This window comes from Oncorhynchus nerka, linkage group LG7 (genome assembly GCF_034236695.1).
Source record: "Oncorhynchus nerka isolate Pitt River linkage group LG7, Oner_Uvic_2.0, whole genome shotgun sequence".
NCBI lineage: Eukaryota > Metazoa > Chordata > Actinopteri > Salmoniformes > Salmonidae > Oncorhynchus > Oncorhynchus nerka.
Genome location: NC_088402.1, coordinates 43569387 through 43593570, shown reverse-complemented (window position 1 = coordinate 43593570; position 24184 = coordinate 43569387). Strand labels below are relative to the sequence as shown.

At 43.3% G+C, this 24184-nt stretch overlaps 1 protein-coding gene across 1 annotated transcript; it reads left to right on the top strand.

Moving 5' to 3' along the window:
* Positions 1 to 8517: 8517 nt before the first annotated feature.
* Positions 8518 to 23669, top strand: ppp1r18 (protein phosphatase 1, regulatory subunit 18). The gene is made up of 4 exons (XM_029663699.2): positions 8518 to 8888; positions 10010 to 14353; positions 20300 to 20516; positions 20801 to 23669. Exons 2-4 carry the CDS (start codon positions 10079 to 10081, stop codon positions 20818 to 20820), a joined length of 4512 nt encoding a protein of 1503 aa, XP_029519559.1. The 5' UTR covers positions 8518 to 8888; positions 10010 to 10078; the 3' UTR covers positions 20821 to 23669.
* Positions 23670 to 24184: the final 515 nt, after the last annotated feature.

Below are 24184 nucleotides of genomic sequence, written 5' to 3'. Positions count from 1 at the left end.
CTACACTGAACAAAAATATAAACGCAACATGTAAAGTGTCCCATGTTTCATGAGCTGAAATGAAATATCCCGAAATGGTCCATATGCACAAAAAGCTTTTTTCTCTCAATTTTTGTGGACTCATTTGTTTACATTCCTGTTTGTGAGCATTATCTTTGCCAATATAATCCATCCACCTGACAGGTGTGGCATATGAGGAAGCTGATTAAACAGCATGATCATTATACAGATGCGCCTTGTGCTGGGGACAATAAAAGGCCACTCTAAAATGTGCAGTTTTGTCACACAACACAATGCCACAGATGTCTCAAGTTTTGAGGGAACATGCAATTGGCATGCTGACTGCAGGAATGTCCATCAAAGCTGTTGCCAGAGAATGCAATGTTAATTTCTGTACCATAAGCCACCTACCACGTCATTTTTGAGAATTTGGCAGTACATCCAACCTGTTTTACAACCGTATGGCGTCGTGTGAGCAAGGGGTTTGCTGATGTTCACTTTGTGAACAGAGTGCCCCATGGTGGCGGTGGGGTTACGGTATGAGCAGGCATAAACTACGGACAATGAACAGAATTGCATTTTATTGATGGCAATTTGAATGCACAGAGATACCATGACGAGATCCTGAGGCCCATTGTCGTGCCATTCATCCGCCACTATCACCTGATGTTTCAGCATGATAATGCAAGGCCCTATGTCACAAGGATCTGTGTACATAATTTCTTCAAGCTGAAACAGTCCCAGCTCTTCCATGCCCTGCATACTTACCAGACATGTCACCCATTGAGCATGTTTGGGATGCTCTGGATCAATGTGTACGACAGCGTGTTCCAGTTCCCACCAATATCCAATACCTTCGCACAGCCATTGAAGAGGAGTGGGACAACATTCCACAGGCCACAATCAACAGTCTGATCAACTCTATGCAAAGGGAATGTGTTATGCTGCATGAGTCAAATGGTGGTCACATCAGACACTAACTGGTTTTCTGATCCACGTCCCAACTTTTTTAAATGTAAGATCTATATTCCCAGTCGTGAAAAATCCATAGATTAGAGCCTAACGCATTTATTTCACTTGACTGAAAAATCTTTGAAATTGTTGCATGTTGCGTTTATATTTTTGTTCAGTCTAATTTGAGTGTACCATCATTTTGTTTACAAAGTAAATCCAGGTTGTTGTTGAAGCCTTGAGCTGATACGTCGATGGAACCTCATCTGACATGACACACTCTCTTTGTGTCGGCTTTACTGATGCCCTACATTAATTATAGTATTTCATTAGTTGTGACAAGACTGCATTTTTAAAGTAAGTCTGTGTGGCTGTGTCAGTTAAATTATATTCTGAAGCATTATGGTAATAATGTGAAGATAGAAACCCTAGAAAGACCACACGAGGGCAGCAACACACAAGTAATCGTCACTAATTAAAGTGTTTCCAGATTTCTGTTAAATATGACCTATAATTACTTACAATATGAGTGAAATTGTTTTCTTTCCAAAAAAGTGTAATTAAGAATGTTAAAAAGCAGCTTGTCTGTGTTGGAATGGTGTGTGCGTATACCGGTCATTAAAAATATGAATGCGGGTAGTAGACTGCTGTTTGGCCAGCTCTTCTTCCTCTAGACTGCTGTTTGGCCAGCTCTTCTTCCTCTAGACTGCTGTTTGGCCAATTATTCTTCCTCTAGACTGCTGATTGGCCAGCTCTTCTTCCTCTAGACTGCTGTTTGGCCAGCTCTTCTTCCTCTAGACTGCTGTTTGGCCAATTATTCTTCCTCTAGACTGCTGATTGGCCAGCTCTTCTTCCTCTAGACTGCTGTTTGGCCAGCTCTTCTTCCTCTAGACTGCTGTTTGGCCAGCTCTTCTTCCTCTAGACTGCTGTTTGGTCAATTCTTCCTCTAGACTGCTGTTTGGCCAATTCTTCCTCTAGACTGCTGTTTGGCCAGCTCTTCTTCCTCTAGACTGCTGATTGGCCAGCTCTTCTTCCTCTAGACTGCTGTTTGGCCAACTCTTCTTCCTCTAGACTGCTGTTTGGCCAATTCTTCCTCTAGACTGCTGATTGGCCAGCTCTTCTTTCTCAAATGTATGCTTTGGCCACAAGTACAAGTATAGCACGAGTCAACAACACTATATGGGTATGAGTTAACAGAAAATTAACTTTCTAAAGTGTGATTTTCACTGAAAAGTTACTTTAAATGAACAGACTGTCAAAACTTCACGTGTTAAAGCATGTAACACACTGAGAATCTCACAGCCAATAGACTGCCAATAGGTACTCATCACAGTGGGAGGCTGTTCCTTCTCTTGCTAGAACAAAAGTGGTACCTGCTGCGTGAGGTGTGCCAACCCGGTAGCAACAAACCTACCGATTAGGGACAAGAACTGTGACTTGCTTTACTCTCCGGAGAAGGGTGCCTTTAAAAGGAGTGATAACTGGAGTGGTGTTACGTTTTGAGGATGGCCAACTGTAGTTGTGTGATACCCGTCGTTTGGTGCAACGCAGACCCAGTGGAGAGCATGGTGAAACAGAGAAGACACTGTCTGTACTACTGAGTTTTGATGTAGCGTTTTTACTAGATAAAGTCAAGTTAGGATATGTCAGTTATACCGTGACATCTTTTGTCCTGAACCCATTACGGTGTTTTAGGTGTCAAGCTTATGGTCATGTGGCAGCAGTGTGTAGGAGGGAGATTCCTAGATGTGAGAAGTGTGCAGGAGGACATGAGACCAAGGAATGTGTAGCATCTGTGTAAAAAGTTGTGTTTGTAAACTGTAGGGGCATCCATGGTGCTGGAGATCAGAGGTGTCCAGTGAGAGAAACGCATCAGAGTTTTTGGTGTTCGTGGCCATGGTTGTCAACTGTACCGCAGGAATGAAACGTAAATCACAGAGGATAGATGTTGTGGTGGCAGCTGCAGAGAAGTACTTAGGTGTATGAGATTTTACTGCAGAAGAGTTACAAGGTGTTTTGAACGATAGTGTCCTGTCCTCCCAGGCTGCTAGCCTGGTGTAGGATCTGATAGGGCCAAAGTTGTGGAATAGTGATTTTAATGGGTGTAGGGTTAGTTGGTAGGGCATTTTTCCCCCCATACTACAGAATAGTAAACTAACACACAGCCAATACAGTAGGTGACGGCATGCACCTGTAACATTTGTTTGCGGACCGCCATATTACCAAAGAAGAATTCATTCACGGATGAGCCAGTCACACGTAATATGCAATGTAGGCTATGGGATGGTGGAAAGCTAAGTACTTCCTCCAAGATAAGTGTCCACTGTGTGGCTAGTATTGTCATTGTAATTAAATCCCAATGGATTAGCTAGTTTCCATGAAATAGCTGCCGAGTTAGTGCAGTGTCCTTATGTTGCGCTAGCTAGCGAATATGCTAACAGACACTAGCTAGCTAAACATTTGGCTATGGGCTGGCACCTTCGGGATTATGGAGATTGAATTCAATCATTTCTTCGTCATCTTGCTAGGTAGTTATCTAGCGGTGGCCATCTGGCGGTGGCCATAACTAACTCAAGATAGACCAGAGCCTGTCATTTCCAATGGGTGCAAATGAATCACAGTGAACAGGACAAGCAAGGTCAATGAGGTGGGCAGAGCCAAGCACAAGCTAGAGAGATCCTATTGGCGCGGTCTAGCATGTATTTGCATATTTCCATTACGGAACGCCTACTATGTGAAGCACGTGTGTGCAATAACTCAATACGCCCTTGCACTCCCTCTAAAGAATTTTTAAAAAAATTGTCAAAGAGTATAGTCTACATACTTAGTCCATTCTGTTTGTAATAGATTGTAGTTTTGGAAATAGAAAACTGTATTGAGATAAACATTTTCATCAATGAGACAATTTGCAGAATGTCGGCCAAAATCCATCTCGCTCCATCTTCTCCCACTGCTGGCCACTAGGCTTCCTCTCTTCACCATATTTGGTAATGAGTGGAAACGCCAATCGGATGCTTCACATTTATATATCTGGTGAAATATCTTGCTCATTGTTCTATCTGTGGTATCAACAAAGGTTTTCTACAAAACAACAACATTCGTGCATATAGCTTGGATTCTAGACCCTGAGCAATACACACAGATAGGCATTGCCAAACAACTGAGATTGAGATTTAAGTCTGTATGTTGGCTGCAGCCTCTCTATGTTAGTGATGGCTGTATCTCAGCCTTGAGATAGAAGCTGTTTTTCAGTCTCTCGGTCCAAGCTTTGTTACACCTGTACTGACCTCGCCTTCTGGATGATAGAGGGGTGAACAGGCAGTGGCTCAGGTGGTTGTTGTCCTTCATGATCTTTTTGGCCTTGCTGTGACATCGGGTGCTGTAGGTGTCCTGGAGGGCAGGTAGCTTGCCCCGGTGATGCGTTGTGCAGACTGCACTACCTTCTGGAGAGTCTTGCGGTTGAGGGCCGTGCAGTTGCCGTACCAGGCGGTGATACAGCCCGACAGGATGCTCTCGATTGTGCATCTGTAAAAGTTTTAGGGTTTTTGGTGAAAAGACACATTTCTTCAGCCTCCTGAGGTTGAAGAGGCGCTGTTGCGTCTTCTCCACGCTGTCTGTGTGGGTGGACCATTTCAGTTTGTCCATGATATGTATGCCGGGGAACTTTTTTTTAAAAATCCACCTTCTCCACTACTGTTCTGTCGATGTGGATGGGGGGGGGGGTGCTCCCTTTGCTGTTTCCTGAAGTCCTCGATCATCTCCTTTGTTTTGTTGAATTTCCTGACACCACACTCCGAGGGCCCAGTCCCTCCTTGTAGGCAGTCTCGTCATTGTTGGTAATCAAGCCTACCACTGTTGTGTCGTTTGCAAACTTGATGATTGAGTTGGAGGCATGCATGGCCATGCAGTCATGGGTGAACAAGGAGTACAGGAGAGGGCTGAGAACACACCCTTGTGGGGCCCCAGTGTTGAGGATCAGCGGAGTGGAGATGTTGTTTCCTACCTTCACCACCTGGGGGCGTCCAGTCAAAGTTCAGGATCCAGTTGCACAGGGCGGGGTCGAGACCCAGGGTCTCAAGCTTAATGATGAGTTTGGAGGGTACTATGGTGTTGAATGCTGAGCTGTAATCAATGAACACCATTCTTACATAGCTATTCCTCTTGTCCAGATGGGATAGGGCAGTGTGCAGTGTGATGGCGATTGCATCATCTGTGGACCTATTGGGGCGGTAAGAAAATTTGAGTGGATCTAGGGTATCAGATAGGGTGGAGGTGATATGATCCTTGACTAGTCTCTCAAAGCATTTCATGCTGACAGAAGTGAGCACAATGGGATGATAATCATTTAGTTCAGTTACCTTAGCTTTCTTGGGAACAGGAATAATGGTGGCCATATTGAAGCATGTGGGGACAACAGACAGGGATTGATTGAATATGTCTAAACACACCAGCCAGTTGGTCTGCGCATGCTCTGAGGACGCGGCTAGGGATGCCTAGCAAAAATTTGTCTGGGAGCAAGGCGTCAATGTTCGCGACAGGGCTGGTTTTCTTTTTGTAATCCGTGACTGTCTGTAGACCCTGCCACATACGTCTTGTGTTTGTGCCGTTGAATTGCGACTCTACTTTGTCTCTATACTGACTCTTTGCTTGTTTGTTTGCCTTGCAGAGGGAATAACTACACTGTTTGTATTCGGTCATGTTTCTAGTCTCCTTGCCATGATTAAAAGCGGTGGTTTGCGCTTTCAGTCACTGAGTCAGCATATACGTCAATGTTGTTGTCTGAGGCTAACATATCCCAATCCATGTGATGGAAGCAATCTTGAAGCGTGGAATCCGATTGGTCAGACCAGCTTTGGATAGACCTGAGCACGGGTGTTTCTTGTTTTAGTTTCTGCCTATAGGCGAGGAGCAACAAAATGGAGTCATGGTCAGATTTGCCGAAGGGAGGGAGTGGAAGGGCCTTGCATGTGTCACGGAAGTTAGAGTAGCAATGGTCAAGAACACTACCAGATCTTGTAGCGCATTCGATATGCTGGTAAATTTTAGGTAGCCTTGTTTTCAGATTAGCTTTGTTAAAATCCCAAGATACAATAAATGCAGCCTCAGGATATAAGGCTTCCAGTTTACATAGAGTCCAGTGAAGTTCTTTCAGGGCCGATGAGGTATCTGCTTGGGGTGGGTGACTATAATCGAAGAGAATTCTCTTGGGGGATAATGCGGTTCGGCATTTGATTGTAAGGAATTCTAGGTCAGGTGAACAAAAGGACTTGAGTTCCTGTATGTTATGATTGCACCATGAATTGTTAATCATAAGGCATACACCCCCGCTCTTCTTACCAGAGAGATGTTTGTTTCTGTCGACGCAATGCATGAAGAACCCAAGTGACTGTACCGACTCTGACAACATATCCCGAGTGAGCCATGTTTCCGTGAAACAGAGAATGTTACAATCTCTGATGTCTCTCTGGAAGGCAACTCATGCCCTAATTTCGTCTACCTTGTCTAGAGATTGGACATTGGCGAGTAATATGCCCAGAAGCGGTGGATGGTGTGCTCTCCTTCTAAGTCTGACCAGTAGTCCGCTCTGTCTGCCTCTCCTCCGGTGACAATGTTTTGGGTCGGCCTCTGGGATTAGATCCCATGTCCAAGGTGGTCCGAACAAAGGATCCGCTTTGGGAAAGTTGTATTACTGGTCGTAATGTTGGTAAATTGACGTAGCATTTATATCCAATAGTTCTTCCCGGCTGTGCGTAATAACACTTGAGATTTTCTGTGCTAACAATGTAATAAATACATTAAAAAAATAATTACTGCATAGTTTCCTAAGGACCTGAAGAGAGGCGACCATCTCTGTCAGCTCCATCTTGTTCATTTTATTTGTAATGGAAGTGAGAGTCATGATCAACAGCTATCTCAGGAGAATCAAAGAGTTGGAATACAAACTAAATATACAAGGAGCTCCAAAAGTATTGGGATAGTCAAAATGTTTGGTTGTTGTTTTGGCTCTGTACTCCACTTTGGATTTGAAATTATACAATGACTATGAGGTTAAAGTGCAGACTGTCAGCTTAATTTGAGGGTATTTTCATACATATCGGGTCAACCGTTTAGAAAGTACATCACTTTTTGTACATTGTTGTCACGCCCTGGTCGAAGTATTTTGTGTTTATCTTCATGTTTTGGGTCAGGCCAGGGTGTGGCATGGGGTTTTTGTATTGTGGTGTGTTTTGTCTTGGGGTTTTGGTGTTGGTATTGGGATTGTAGCTTAGTGGGGTATCTAGCAAAGTCTATGGCTGTCTGGAGTGGTTCTCAATCAGAGGCAGGTGTTTATTGTTGTCTCTGATTGGGAACCATATTTAGGCAGCCATATTCTTTGAGTTTGTCGTGGGTGATTGTCCTTAGTGTCTTTGTTCCTGTCTCTGTGGTTTGCACCAGATAGGGCTGTTTTGGGTTTTCACGTTTCTTGTTTTTGTTAGTTTGTTAGTTTGTTCATGTGAAGTGATTTATTAAAACATGAATCAAAATAACCACGCTGCGCTTTGGTCCGCCTCTCCGTCAATGGAAGAAATCCCTTACAATTGTCCCCCCCCCATATTAGTGGATTTAAAAAAAAAAAGTATTAATCCAAGAGTATATTTTATATCGCCAATGAACATAATGTGACATTTTACATTACACCAACAATTGCAAACTGCTGTTCCACGCGGTATTTTTGTGTCAGAATTTGATTATCAGTGCTGCATTCTGCTGTTGTCTTTCGTTTTGTTGTCTTTGTCCAATTCTTTTGCTATTTCAGGGGATTCGTTGTATTGTCAACATGGATGATCGAAAGGAGAAGTTATTCATTGTTTCGTTATTTTATATAGATTTAATTACAATAACAAAACAAACGTGGATACATTTAAGATATTGCACTGGAACAAATGATAAGCAACTACAACAAAATGTCAATAAATGCAAGCAGTAATAGATTACAAATCAAGTGTTAGTCGTGAAACGCTTACTTACAAACTCTTAAACCAACAATGCAGTTATGAAAAATCCCCGAAAAACTAAGAAATAAAGTAACAAATCATTAAAGAGCAGCAGTAAAATAACAATAGCGAGGCTATATACAGGGGGTACCGGTACAGAGTCCGTGTGCGGGAGCGTTGTACATGTATTTTTTAGAGTTACTTTAACTTTGATTTAGGCTCTTACCATTGATGTAATCTAGGCTATTCTCTTATGCATGATTCCTCAACTGTCTGATCTGGGCTAACTACTGTAGCTGAGCCTGCAGATGATCTTACATAACAGACTGATTGATTTCCTGAGCATGTATCCTAGTGTAGGCCACTTTGATGTTATCCAGAATTTACGATGAATTCCACCCCGGACGACGGGTTGAAGCTTTTCACATCACATCGGGTAACTCTCATCACCTCAATCCCGACTGTCAGCATCACGGTCTGACTGCGGTGACCCCCTTCTCTCCTTATTTCCCCTCTCTCTTTTCCAATTAGTGGGACGTAGGGATGAGGGGTGGGTGACCCGCAGACGGGAGTCTTCTTTAAACGCCTTTTATTAGGTCGGCCAATATGGTGTGCCACTAACTCCCCTGACGGGATTTAATGTAATTATAGGATTACATTTGTCGGACAGCACTGCAGCCGGGGAATATTTACTACCAATGGAGGTGTTTTAAGTGTATATACACTGATTCACTGCGAGGTCATCTTTAAATAACGGAACCATATAAACATTATTAATCCTGACTTTTTGACATCGATTAATCAACTACATCGGAAGCTAGATACAGAACAACCTTCGAGGTAGTATCTCGAGCGCATTACGCACGACGGGAGGTACACAGTCGCTCTTCATTCAGAAGATGAAAACTCTCAAACCGACACAGAGGGGGATATAAAGCATTACTGCGGAATACCAAGGATTTGGTAAGTTTGGAGGACGATTTTTTAACATCCTTTGCACCCAGGTTTAAAACAAGGAGTGCGAAATTGTGTGCATGTTACAAACCTGTTAAGGATGTGACCCTTTTTTTTCAATTTTCGCCTAAAATGGCATACCGAAATCTAACTGCCTGTAGCTCAGGACCTGAAGCAAGGATATGCATATTCTTGATATCATTTGAAATGAAACACTTTGCAGTTTTTGGAAATGTGAAATTAATGTAGGAGAATATAACATATTAGGTCTGGTAAAATATAATACAAAGAAAAAACATTATTTTTGTACCATCATCTTTGAAATGCAAGAGAAAGGCCATAATGTATTATTCCAGCACAGGCTCAATTTCGATTTTGCACACTAGATGGCAGCAGTGTATGTTACAGGTTTTAGACTGATCCAATGAACCATTGCATATCGGTTCAAAATATTGTATCAAGACTGCTCAAATGTACCTAATTGGTTTATTAATACATTTTCAAATTTCATAATTGTGTGCTCTCCTCAAACAATAGCATGGTATTATTTCACTGTAATAGCTACTGTAAATTGAACAGTGCAGTTAGATTAACAATAATTTAAGCTCTAGCATTTTAACCCCATTCCTGAAAGCTAAGACTCTTTGGAACATGGACATGCCTTCTGTTTTCCTCTATGATCAATTTGTCGCACATAAGAATGTAGTTGAATAGCCCTGTCATGGCCCTTCTAAGGACAGCCGTTCCATTCCCTGTTTTAATTAAATGATTCAATTTGTGCAAAATGATGGAATTCACATGCCATTTCTGTTGGCACTGAAATCTCTCCATAATAACTATGCGTCGATGGTATGTTAACTTTTTATGATTAGGGAAAGTAACCATGAGGGGAGGACGAAGCCTGTGTAAAATGTAATCCAGTAAATAGGCTACGTGGTTGAGTTACATAGCCTCTATACATGATGTCATAGAAATATACAAAGTAGACCTGTTAGTAAGCTACATTTCAATAAAAACATCTATTCGGATTTGAAAGCAAAGTGAGTCACAAGGAATATGCTATACAAATGAAATCACAACATATGGTTATTATATTTTTTATGAACATCTTGCTATGTCCTTTTTGACAGAACTGTTGCCAGAGCATCAAACGAGAGGACGATTAGGAATCTTGCCAAAAGCAAAAGCTCTTCTCTGTTATGTCTGTCTCCTCTTTACCGGAATGGAAACAACTCCTGCTGGAGCGAAAGAGGAGGGAGGAGGAGGAGCGAGAGAAGAGAGAAAAAGAGGAGGAGGCCAAACTCGCCAGCATGCCTGTTTGGAAGCGAGGGATCATCCAGAGGAGAAGAATGAAACAGGAGAGTTTCGGGGACAAGGAAAGAGAGGGCCCCCTCCAAGTCAAGGAGGGCAGGTCCCCTTCTGATGCTGTGAGTGACCCAGACAGCGCTACACTGGTGCAGCTGGGAAGTGAATCACCACTCAGCCCAGACGTCACAGGGCCTTGGCTGGATGAAGAGTCTAAACCGCAGAGTCAGGTGTTAAGGGAGACCATCACCCCTGTCCAACAAAATCCATTCATTCGCACGCATGGCGGGTTGAGAAGGGGAAGAGAAGAAGAGATGGCTGGGGAGATGGGCCACGAGAAAGGGAATGAGCAGGAAATAGAAGTAGGGAGAGAGAGGGAAAAGGAGAAGGAAAGAGGCCATGTCAAAGGTCATGATGGGGAGTCTGGGATGGGAAGAGATATAGAATTAAAACTACAGCGATACAGGGAACGGAGTAGGGGCAGAGAAAGGGACAGAAGTGCTGGAAGAGAAACGAGCCGGGACACCGTGAGAGACAGGGAAAGGGAATACCCGAGAGGGAGAAAGGAGGAGGAGAGGGAGGAGGGAGACTCAGATCCTCAAAACCCCAAGTACCCCCATCCACTAGTCCCAGGCCTTCGTACCATCAGAGCAGACAACATCATCATTATTGAACAGGACAGAAAGGGCAGTGATGAAAGGAGGGGTAGAAGGAGAGAGTGGGAGAGGGAGGTGATGGAAGAGGAGCAGGAAAAGAGAGACGTAAAGATGGACCTCAAGGAGTTTATTTCTGGTGGAGGGAGTGTCACGGAGATCCGAGCATCAGAGGTATTGGTCATTAAACCCTTAGCTGGCACTGAGGACTGCAGGAGTGGAAGTCTAAAAGGGGCAGGCAGGGAAGGAGATGGCAAAGAGAAGGGAGAGAGAGAGGCAAAGTGCAATAAAGATGGAAGAAAGGACTGTGAGAGGGGGCTGGAGAGAGAGGTGGCGTGGTTGATGATGAAAGATAAAGAGAGGGAGAACTTGAGGGAGAAAGACCGACCACGAACACACACAGCTTCAGAACAAGAGGATAGGAGATGTGGTGACACAGATGACAGTATCCACAATGAGAGAAGAGTTAGGGTGAGTGAGCTGCTGAGTAAATTTGGGGAACATACAAAGAAATTCAGGGAACATCCAAAGCCCCCGTCTCGGTCTAAAAGCTCAGATTGTTTCAGCCGGCCTGGCAGGGACAGAGACAATTTTGGTCTGGACGAGGACGATGATGGAGACAGGAGAGGGGAGGAGAAACGTGCAGGATTCAGGGGTGTGCCCAAGCGGTCATTCAGCTTCTCTGACCAGGTGATATGCACAAAGGAGAATGGCATGCAGGATGAGGGGAACCATGATAGGAAGGTGGTGGAGAGGACATGTTCAGACAGGAGGGTGGCGCCTCGGGGAGATGTAGTGGAGGGGGAATGGTCAGAGAGGGGAGGCAAGCAGGGGGGCTGGACCCGGTTTTCAGATAAAGAGCGGGTGGGGAAGCATAGAGAGGAATTCATAAAAACAGAGAGGGAGGAAGAGGGGCAGCCTGAGAGACAGCCTGCGTTGGAAAGTAACACAGGGAAAGAGACTGACCATGGGGTCGAGATTGTAACACGAGTGGAGTTAGAATATCGTAACACGGGGACAGAGGAACTAACACAGAATAGGTGTGAGGAGGCAGGGTTTACAAGGGCCTCAGTTAAAAACACAGAGGCCTCATTTGCGCAAGGAGTGCCCATCAAACACGATGGGCGAGAGAGAGCAGTGGAAAGAGAGGTAAAGCGAATGACAGAAGAAAGAGAGAGAGGGATGGAGAGGGCGAGGAGCACAGAGAGAGAGGTGGTGGTTGGAAGACAGGCAGAACCTCAAGTGAGGGACAGAAGGGGGTCAGAAGCCATTAGAAGAGGATCAGATGCAAGGGATGCCAAGAGGATGTCAGAAGTAAGGGACTGCACAATGTCAGTTGAAACAACTCAGCAAAACTGTGTGATCACCCTCTCTGTAGACAGAGCCAGTCCTCCTCAGTCTGTCGAAAGCCATTACAGACGTGTCTCAGCATTGACAGAGTGTTCAACCACCTTGCTCAGCGCTGTGGCACACAGAGGAACAGATTGGCGTAGTAGTCAAGGAGCGCCAGGGAACCATTCAACCCAGTTAGCACTATCACAGCACACGGGGGAATTTATCAACAAGACAGGGAGAATCGGAGAGACAGCCAACGAACTTGACAATCACAAAGGGACCCAATCATTAACTCAGGATCGCAAACGTGTGACGAGGGAGGACACAGAGAATGTGAGAGGGAGCAAAGCTTACAGGGTGCCAAGTGAGGTGAGCAAGGAGAGCGCACACTCACCTGGCACACACGTGCACAGTCACGTCTGCCCCGAAATGCCCATCCAGGAAGTGACCCCTGAGTCTCCCAAGTCTCCAAAGCACGTTGCCTCAGTTGGAATCCCTCCAACGCCACTTGAGCGACACATACCCAGGACAGTGTTCTACGGTGTGGGGGAGGTATTAGAAAACAAAAGGCCAAGCCTCCAAAGCGACGACGACCAGAGCTGCGAAGGAGAGGGAGGGAAAGGTGTGGAGAGGCGGGATAGTTGGAGGATCGGCAAGCCTTTGTCTCGTATCGAATCCCTGCGAGAGAAAATCCGGCAGAGGGAGAAGGAGAGGCTGAAGGACACGGAGGGAGCGGTAGCAACGGGGGATGATGGAGATGCGACTGAGGGAATGAAAAGGGCTGGGACTAGAAGGGTTAGAAGAGCTTCAAGTTCAGATAGGTGTGATGAAGGAGAGAGGGGGAACGAAATGGGGCGAGAGAGACAGAGACAGGAAGGCTCTGCACAGCAGACAACATCCACTCAGTTTTACGTCACACAGGAAGCGAGCGTGTCAAAAGCCGACCCTGAGCTTCCTGTTCCTCTCTCATTCTCGCAATCTGTCAAAGGAGAGGAAGAAAGCGATCACACGATCGAGAGAGAGGAAGATCCAATAAAACATGTAGTAGATGAGTTACGGTGTGACAGGGGTCGGCAGAGAAAACAGGACACCAGAGGCAGAGGAGGAGAAGTAGCAGAGGATAAACTCTCGGAGGAAGAGGACAGGTTGCATTATCTGCCTCCTTCACCCTCTCCTTCACCCTCAGACTCTTTCTCCCCCTCTCTTGCTGAGATGAGCCGGATCTATAACCTGAAAACAGTGGGGTCCAGGACGGCGGTGTGCATGAGTGAGAGGACCGTGGATAGGCCTATCCCTATACATACACCCAACGTACAATCCCGCATATCAGCAGAACAACAGGAGCCAAGCAGTCTGGAGAGATCCGTTGGGATGCTGACACAGAAGCAGCTGTGGGGTGGTGGTGGGGCATCTGGAAATAAGGCCTCTTGTGATGAGAATTCCGAACTTCAGAAAATACAGCGTCAGGTGGAACAGCTTCAGTTGCGAGAACAACAGGAAGTACAGAGACTATCACACGACGACAACGCAGCACAGTCGACTTTTAGTAAAAAAACTAATTTGAAAGCTAAAGAGTCTGTAGCTCAGCAAAGCACAAGGATATCACACAACCAGCCTAATAAGGAACCTCAACAGATGCATCCGAGGCAAAAGGACCAGCAAACACCTCTAAATCCCAGAAAATGTCAGTCTAATCCGCAGTTGCATTCTGAAAGGCCTCCTCAATCCAATCGTGCCCGATCCATTACCATCAACTCCAGATCTCTCTTGACCCCCTCTCCTGAGAACTCATTACACCCAGACCAGGGAGTCCCACCCAGCACATCATCCTCCCCATGCTCACCCTCCCCACCCCAGTCCCCCTCCGTCTCTCCCTCTCCTTCGCCTTCTCCGATCCATTTCACCATCAGAACAGGCTCTGGAGGCCAGCAGGCCAAGAGGGGCACCACCATCACCATCACCCCAAGGAAGCCTGTTGGAGGGGCAGCCGTGGAATCGGTTTCAGTATCCTCAGGACCCTCAGTCAAGACGTCTACCAAGTCCCAGATGCCTGTCCTAACCGAGATAGTAGAGAGAGGCAAGAAGAGATACCCCACTACGGAGGAGATCGAAGTGATCGGCGGATATCAGAACCTGGATAAGTCTTGCCTGGTCAAGACTCCCAAAGGGACTCCCAAAGGGGTGAGTGTAGTGGAGTCATATGCCTGCAAATTGTATTGATGATGTATCAAATCAAATCAAATGTATGTATAAAGCCCTTCTTGCATCAGCTGATGTAACAAAGTGCTGTACAGAAACCCAGCCTAAAACCCCAAACAGCAAGAAATGCAGGTGTAGAAGCACAGTGGCTAGGAAAAACTCCCTAGAAAGGCCTCTTGTAGTGATGATCATATATTGTAGTGATGATCATGGATCAAACAAACAAACAAAAATAATAGCAGAAAATGGCTTCAATAGACTATCAATATGTTATGGGTGTACTGTGACTATCAGAAAACTTCACCTCCTCCCCCCATCATCATGTAGAATCCCCTTTCGCTAGCATTAGGACATCCCGTTTGATTGCACTGAGGAGTTAGAACACGTCGACTGAGCTAAGCTTGTTAAAGCCTTATCAAGCACGACATCATGATTCTCAGCTGTAAAGTAACCTACTAGTAGCGGTGGCTCTGGTCTCGTTTAGTAATAAACTAATTATAAACCCTGTATAAATCATTTGTTAGGGTAACTGTAATGTCTAGTGCTAACAGTCTATTTCAAATGAGCATTCATGTAACACTTGAGAGAGCAGAAAAAGTGGAGAGGAAACCACAATGACAGAGCCACTCAGCCAGAGCACTCCTCCTCCTCCCTATCTCTTTCTGTCTGTCTAACTTGAAGTTTTGCAGAGAGGAGCTATGTGGGTTGTGAATCAATCGTCACTTCTTTCTGCTTCATCTAGAAAGACAAGTTATCCCACAATAGATTAATTGCCCCCCCCTCCCTCCCTCTCCCCATTGCAACATCCTTTTTGTGCAATGAAATGAAAACAGTCGGAGCAATAGCCTGTTAGAGAGAGGTTGCTTCTGAAATGGCTCCCTATCCCCTACAATGGCACCCTATCCCCCATGGGCCCTGGCCAAAAGTAGTGCACTACATATGGAATGGGGCACCATTTCAGACACGGACAGAGTCTTTTGGAGTACTTTAATTAGGACACCTCCATAACAAAGTGGCTCATCAGAGCAGAACTAAAGACCAGGCTTGGCAGTCTCCCCACACGAATGGAGCTTTAGAATGGGAAGAACGGGAAAGTTAAAATGGGATACCTAGACAGTTGTACAGCTGAATACCTTCAACTGAAATGTGTCTTCCGCATTTAACCCAACCCCTCTCAATAAGAGAGGTGCGGGAGTCTGGTGTAATCTGTTTATATAGCGAGGTAGACGAGAATATGCATATTTAGAGCAATTACGGTATACAGTATACACTGAGTATACAAAACATTAAGGACACCTGCTCTTTCCATGACATAGACTGACCAGGTGAATCCAGGTGAAAGCTATGATTCCTTATTGAAGTCACTTGATAAATCCACTTCAATCGTTGTAAATGAAGGGTAAGAGACAGGGTAAAGAACCATTTTTAAGCCTTGAGACAATTAAGACATGCCATTTTAAAGGTGAATGGGAAAGACAAAATAGTTAAGTGTCTTTGAACAGGGTATGGTAGTAGGTACCAGGTGCACCATTTTTTTGTCAAGAACTGCAATGCTGCTGGGTTTTTCACGCTCAACAGTTTCCCGTGTGTATCAAGAATGATCCATCACCCAAAGGAAGTCCAGCCAACTTGACAGAACTGTGGGAAGCATTGGATTCAACTTGGGCCAGCATCCCTGTGGAACGCTTTCGACACCTTGTAGAGTCCATGCCACGTCAAATTGAGGCTCTTCTGAGGGCAAAAGGGGTGGTTCCTAATGTTTAGTATACTCAGTGTATATCTTTTGTTAAACACTTAAACCTTTATGGCTTATGTACTGTACTTTACTCAGACAGCATAACTTTTAATATAAAACACTTTGCTATTGTATAGGCATTTAGCTTATCAGCCTCTTTTTTTCATCAAATTTTCTGTACATAATGCAAGATGCTACACAGATCCTTGGCCTGAGTCACACCATTGCATTGCAGGTTACTTCCTCTGACAGATCCTGTCTTTCAATGAGTCTGCCCTTGTTGCCTTTCCGACAAGTCTTCCTTTGTATTTTCCTGTTTCTGCTGAGTTTGTTTTGCTGCATTGGAATTTTGGCAAACACTTTTGACAACGTTGACCTCTTGGCATATGACAGCAGCATTTGCCAATGTCATCCTTCCAAGTCTTGTTGGAAATCTAGGCTAAGGAATTAATGATTGACTTGTTCATTTAGCCATGGCAGTAAAGTTGAGGAAGCTCTCACCATGTTTATTGTATAGTTTTTGCAACATCGACTATTGATACTGTCCTACTGTAACCTAATTTCCCATTTAAAAATTGTCATCGGGCCCAAATTCGGTGCGATTGAAGAGGAACAGTCTCTCATTTGTCAGTGAAACAGGAGGGTGGGGTTAAAGAGAAGTGGAGTGAGGGGAAACTCAACAACCTTGTGACTCCCTAGCTGAGACACTGCATGACCGAGTCCGAAATGGCATCCTATTCCTTACATAGTGCACTACTTTTCACCAGTGCCCTATGGGCCCTGGTCAAAAGTAGTGCACTATACAGAGAAAAGGGTGACATTTTGGACCCATCACTGGATATTTCCTCTTTCAGGCCTGTTCACTTCCTCTGAACGATAGAGACAGAGAAATAGCAAATATAGGGGGGTAAGATGTCTATTTCACCAGCCACATTGGCGGGTGGTCAGGGCTACATAGTGCGAGCATTTCACTTGCATTTGTGAATAAAAATAGTCAAGTATGATCACATTTATAGTAAAATAAGTACACTGAACAAAAATATAAATGCAACATGTAGTGTTGGTTCCATGTTTCATGAGCTGAAATAAAAGATCCCAGACATATTCCATATGCACAAAAAGCTTATTCCTCAAAAATCCCTGTTAGTGAGCAATTCTCCTTTGCCAAGATAATCCATCCACCTGACGGGTGTGGAATATCAAGAAGCTGATTAAACAGCATGATCATTACACAGGTGCAGCTTGTGCTGGGGACAATAAAAGTCTTAAATGTACAGTTTTGTCACACAACACAATGCCACAGATGTCTCAAGTTTTGAGGGAGTGTGCAATTGGCATGCTGACTTCAGGAATGTCCACCAGAGCTGTTGTCAGAAAATGTCATGTTAATTTCTCTACCATAGGCCTCTTCCAACGTCATTTTAGAGAATTTGGGAGTACGTCCAACCGGCCTCACAACTGCAGACCATGTGTATGGCGTTGTGTTGGCGAGGAGTTTACTTATGTCAACATTGTGAACAGAGTGCCCCATGGTGGCTGTGGGGTTATGGTATGGGCAGGCATAAACTATAGACAACGAACACAATTGCAATTTATCGACTGCAATTTGAATTGCAGTCGATACCCGGGGTAGGTTGTGCCAAGAGACCACTTTTTTTGGACAAGCCATGTTTTCAAAACTATTATGTTTACATGAATTCTGATTATTTCCAGGGATACACAACATCCTGAAATATATGTAGATACAGTTGAAGTCGGAAGTTTACATACACCTTAGCTAAATACATTTAAACTAAACCATTTCTTACATTTAATCCTAGTAAAAATTCCCTGTCTTAGGTCAGTTAGGATCACCACTTTATTTTAAGAAAGTAAAATGTCAGAATAATAGTAGAGAAAATTATTTCTTTCTTTCATCACATTTCCAGTGGGTCAAAAGTTTACATACACTCAATTAGTATTTGGTAGCATTGCCTTTTAAATTGTTTAACTTGTGTCAAACTTCTGACTGTATATTTTTTAGAAAGAACATTATATTTCCCTTGATGTAGTGATGCTGAAAGTAAAAAAATTGCTCGCCATACCCCACTCTGCCCAAAATACATTTTGTGTTTGAAAGAATAACTGATGCAGTGTTGTTTATTAAACGACTATGCTGTAGGATGTGGATTATTCCTCATCATGACTCCATTTCATGATAATCAGTGCTGTAACTGAATGGACAGATACTACGACCGATCTTCCAAGTACATCCAAACCTAATTGGATGCATTATTATACTTACTTCCATTTACAAAATAGCCCCCAACACTCTACTCAACAAATTGGATGCAGTCTATCACAGTGCCATCCGTTTTGTCACCAAAGCCCCATATACTACCCACCACTGCGACCTGTATGCTCTCGTTGGCTGGCCCTCGCTTCATACTCACCGCCAAACCCACTGGCTCCAGGTCATCTACAAGTCTCTGCTAGGTAAAGCCCCGCCTTATCTCAGCTCACTGGTCACCATAGCAGCACCCACCCGTGGCACACATTCCAGCAGGTATATCTCACTGGTCATCCCCAAAGCCAATTCTTCCTTTTGCCGCCTTCCTTCCAGTTCTCTTCTGCCAATGACTGGAACGAACTGCAAAAATTACTGAAGCTGGAGTCTCATATCTCCCTCACTAGCTTTAAGCACCAGCTGTCAGAGCAGCTCACAGATCACTGCACCTGTACATAGCCCACTCTGTAAATAGCCCATCCAACTACCTCATCCCATACTGTATTTATTTATTTATCTTGCTCCTTTGCACCACAGTATCTCTACTTGCACATTCATCTTCTGCACATCTACCATTCCAGTGTTAAATTGCTATATTGTAATTATTTTGCCACCATGGCCTATTTATTGCCTTTACCTCGCTTATCCTACCTCATTTGCACACACTGTATATAGACTTTTTCTACAGTATTATTGACTGTATGTTTGTTTATTCCATGTGTAACTCTGTGTTGTTGTAAGTGTCAAACTGCTTTGCTTTATCTTGGCCAGGTCGCAGTTGTAAATGAGAACTTACTCTCAACTAGCCTACCTGGTTAAATAAAGGTGATTAAAAAAAAATTCCCCTGAATCAATCTCACCCACTCAGTCCACACTGAGTAATGAGAAAACCCCCCAAAATTGTTTCCTTTGTGTCAGTTCGGGACCTAATCCTGTAATATACTCATAGCGGTTAAGCACAGCTCTCCTTTACTATAGTCGTCCTGCTGTAACCCTTTCGTAGCCTATTGGTGCTTCCTGGCCACCTGTTGCTCACGTTGCTGAGACTGTTTGACGTCAGCTCCACCGAGCACCGGCATCATCTTACAAAGGGGGGTGACTTACGCTCTCCTCGTCATCCTTGTTCAGATCCTCTGTCTCCCCCCTCTTCAATCCCAAGGCTCCCTTGTCATACAGTATCTCCTTCTCTCAAACTAGACCGAGGTACCATTATCATAGACAGTGGCTGCCCCACATGTTGTGTAAGACATTTTTACGAGTATTTGTAAAGGTTCCGATGTGACTGTGGTGATTAGCGATTGGCACAGTGTGCTTCCTTTCTTCCTCTCTCTCTTTCTCTCTCTCTCTCTGGTTCTCTGTCTCTCCTCCATGTTCTCCCCTGCTGTGTTAGCCTGGGTCAATCAGTTCAGTCAGGGATTAACCTTCTGGGCCTGAGCTTGATTCGTCCAACGTCTCTCACACCAGGTTATTATCGGGAGTGTATGGTCAGTCAGTTTGTGGTGAATATAAATGCACTACGGTATAGATGTACTACACCAACCTGTAATATAATGTACTATAACAACCTATAATATAATGTACGAGGCAGGGGCCAGGTTTTCCTACTGTTCGGTGCAGGCAGCAATGTTATTTACACCAAAATAATCTCTCATATCCGTGCTAAGTAAACAAATTGTAGGTTACATGGACTGACTCAGTACAACTTAATCATGCCATTTTAATGGGTGCCTTCCACATCACCCTTTCATACTAAATAAGGGCAACAATGGGAAAGTACAGGTTATTTCTTGCTATTAATTGTTCTTGAAGCATGTCCATCCTGATTAAGTAACACTGCAATGTGGTCAGGCTGTCTGTAAGGGTGTGTCTCTATTGGGTGCACTGTACTAAGCCTCTCTCCTGTGTCTGTCTTGTCCGCCCCCTCCAGGTGAAGGTGTGTTTCGACGAGACCCAGCTGGAGCAGGTTTTTGAATACCCATCAGAGGCCTCTATGATAGCCTTTACCCCCTACCCCATACCAGGTCAGGAGAAAGGGAAGGAGGATGAGGTGCAGGAGGAAGAGGAGGAGGAGGAGAGAGGAGTGTTTGTGTCAGGGAGCAGCAGGAACGTGGGAGCAGCGGCTGGCCTGAGAGTGCTGAGAATAGGTCAGTATATGTCACTCCCTTCCATTTAGCTGAATACCTGCATACACAGGGTGTATTCATTAGTGCAACCCGTAGCAAAACATTCTGCAATGGAAAACTTTTTGCAACAAACCAAGCGTTTCTTATTGGACAAGTTCAGCTTAGTCCCTCTCCGTTTTCGTCCATTTGCATCCGTTTGGTTCCTAGTGAATACACCCCTCAGTTAGTCATAAAATGTGGTTGTCCATTCCATACCTGTATCTGAATTGTGTCTCATAACTCCTCTTTATCTCTCCATTTTACAGATGAGTCTTGCCATCGGTAGACGTCAGCTCGCCAAATAGCCCAAGTGATGTTTCATATTAGATTTTTGTTTCCTGTATTTTGTTTATTTAAAATGATATAATTAATGTTGGTAATCTTTTTTGATGTTCAATGTTTTATTTTACTTAGGGTCAGGGACTATTGGTTTTGAATTTAAAAAATGATGGTTTTGAGCAGTTTATGAGTTGAATGATGGCGCATGTAGCGGAACCTGACTGGACTTTTTATTTTACTTCTCTATTTCAAGGTAGAAGTGCAAAGGAAATATGAAAGCACAGTACATATTGTAGCCTATAAGTTTGAATATATAAAAGTGTATTTTTACCATCAGGTGTGTACTGTTGGGGGATGATCACATGTCAATGCAAGTTAGTGGATTACTACAAAAGCCCATAATGACAAAGTGAAAACATTTATTTTTATTTTTACATTTTACATCTAATTTACACGTATTCATTCACACCCCAGAGCCAATACATCCAGCTCTTTCAAGTTGGTTGTTAATCATTGCTGGAAAGTCATTTTCAAGTCCTGCCATAGATCTTCAACCCTATTTAAGTCAAAACTGTATCTAGGCCATTCAGGAACATTCAATGCCATCTTGGTAAGCAACTCCAGTGTATATTTGGCCTTGTGTTTTAGGTTATTGATTCAGAGGGAATGGGTTAAATGCAGAAGACGCATTTCGGTTGAATGCATTCAGTTATGCAACTGAGTAGATATTGTCCTGCTGAAATGTGAATTTGTCTTCCAGTGTCTGTTTGAAAGCAGACTGAACCAGGTTTTCTTCTAGGATGTTGGTTGTGCTTAGGTCTATTCCATTTAATTTTATAAAAAAATATAAAAAACTCCTTAGTCCTTTCCAATGACAACCATATCCATAACATGATGCAGCCACCACCATGCTTGAAAATATGATGCTTTTACACCTGCATTGTTTGCTGTTTGGGGTTTTAGGCTGGGTTTCTGTACAGCACTTTGAGATATCAGCTGATGTACGAAGGGCTATATAAATAAATTTGATTTGATTTGATTTGATTTGATGAAGAGTGGTACTCAGTGATGTGTTGTGCAATATGGCATTGCATGTTTTGGGATATCTTTATTCTGTATAGGCTTCCTTCTTTTAACCTTTATTTAACTAGGCAACAGTTCACTCTGTCATTTAGGTTAGTATTGTGGAGTAACTACAATGTTGTTGATCCATTCTCAGTTTTCTCCTGTCACAGCCATTCAACTCTGTAACTGTTTTAAAGTCAGCATTGGTCTCATGGTGAAATCCCTGAGCAGTATTTTCTATTAAAATTGTTTAAAAATATATAATAATTACAAACATAATTTCAATTTGACATTAAATTAGGTATTTTGTGTAGGCCAGTGACATAAGATCTCAATTTTAAATTCAGGCTGTAACACAACAAAATGCGGAAAAAGTTGAGGGGTGTAAATGCTTTCTGAAGGCACAGTAGTTTCTGGCAAACCATGGCTATATGTAACATGATGACAATGAACTTTTGTTCAATTACGGTTTCTGTTTGAACCACAAAGTGGATTTAAGCGAGACTTAATGCACATGATTGAAAAACCTGACGATACATGATGGAATGATCACCATTACAAGTTTTTATTTTTGAACCACTAGTGGAATTAATGTGGTAGGATGAAAAACAGTAGTCTATGTACTGTATCTATAGTACTTTGACTGTATAGTTTTGAATGGAAAATGTATTATGTTTGGGTCTCTGGTGTTATTATGTAAGACTACATACATATGTGTGATATGGGTGGGGAAAAAAGACCATGATTTTCAGACATTTTAATATATAGAATGGTCCTTTGGAGTATGGATTGTTGACGTATATTTGACATTTGTATATAAAAGCATAATTGACCAATAATTAATCAAAGTTGATGGTTTGGCCTTACCCAGGTCTCCTTAAAGACTCCCTAATGTTTTATCTGTAGGTGCTACAAAGAAAACATTGGTGTCATAGGAAGCTTCACCGCTTGCTTTGTAATATGAGTAGCATTTTGTTGTCAATAACAATATTCTTATTAATTAATGAATATTGAAAAAAAAAATAATGTGATTTAGCAAAATGTTTAATATATTGTTGAACGTAATATACTCTACGGACATATCAAAGTTCCAGAGTGGGATCTCTGCTATTTTTAGAGTTATGATCCAATTTGTAACAGAGTGAATGGATGAAAATGGATTCAAAATGGTCACCCTCTTCTGGTGATTTGCCGGATGTACAATACATTAAAATATTAGCCAAATTCAAATTGTATATTTCAATATTTATGTTTATATTTTTCAATATTCATTAATTAATAGGAAAATTGTTATTGAAATCAAAATGCATCTCATGTTGCAGAGCAAGCGGCAACGCTTCATATTACACCAAGTTTGGCTTTATGGAGTCTTAAAGGAGGCCTGGTAAGTCCAAAATGTAATAAATATGCCAACTTGTATTATTTCTCAATTAAGCTTTAGATACAAATGTCAACAATACTTCCTCCAAAAGGACCATTCTATGGATTAAATGAAGTGAAAATCCCCCAAATCATGGTATTTTTGTTGGTCCTAGTTCGTGACGAATCACCCACATCCAAAATGAGGGCACAAATGTTATCATGGTTCCATGAGATGCTGTAATCTCAATTTTAGGTGCTCTTTGTTATGTGAAAGAATCTATCTGAAGAATATCATATATATGGTATATCTGATTTATGCTCCCATGTGTGCAATTTTGATACTTTGTTTTATTCTTTCTGTTTTCTATTGCGGTCGAAGAAGCTGGCTTCAAGAGAGAAAAACATCTAATAAATGATTTGAAATTAAAAGTGTCATGATGGGTTGTGTAGATGTGACTATGCATACATTTATGTTTCAATGATATTTTGTGAGTATGAGATATTTTTATGTCAGGGCCAACATTGTTCCTGTTCCCAAGAAAGCTACAGTAACTGAGCTAAACGACTACCGCCAGTAGCACTCACTTCCGTCATCATGAAGTGCTTTGAGAGACTAGTCAAGGACCATATCACCTCCACCCTACCTGACACCCTAGACCCACTCCAATTTGCTTACCGCCCCAATAGGTCCACAGACGACGCAATCACAACCACACTGCACACGGCCCTAACCCATCTGGACAAGAGGAATACCTATGTGAGAATGTTGTTCATCGACTACAGCTCAGCATTTAACACCATAGTACCCTCCAAACCCTGGGTCTCGACCCCGCCCTGTGCAACTGGGTACTGGACTTCCTGACGGGCCACCCCCAGGTGGTGAGGGTAGGTAACAACATCTCCACCCCGCTGATCCTCAACACTGGGGCCCCACAAGGGTGCGT

Excerpts from the sequence above, each read along its gene's own strand:
- ppp1r18 (XM_029663699.2), top strand. The coding sequence starts at position 10,079 with ATGTCTGTCTCCTCTTTACCGGAATGGAAACAACTCCTGCTGGAGCGA. Across the intron at positions 14,354-20,299 it reads CCAAAGGGACTCCCAAAGGG|GTGAAGGTGTGTTTCGACGA; the intron begins GTGAGTGTAGTG and ends CGCCCCCTCCAG. Across the intron at positions 20,517-20,800 it reads CCTGAGAGTGCTGAGAATAG|ATGAGTCTTGCCATCGGTAG; the intron begins GTCAGTATATGT and ends TCCATTTTACAG.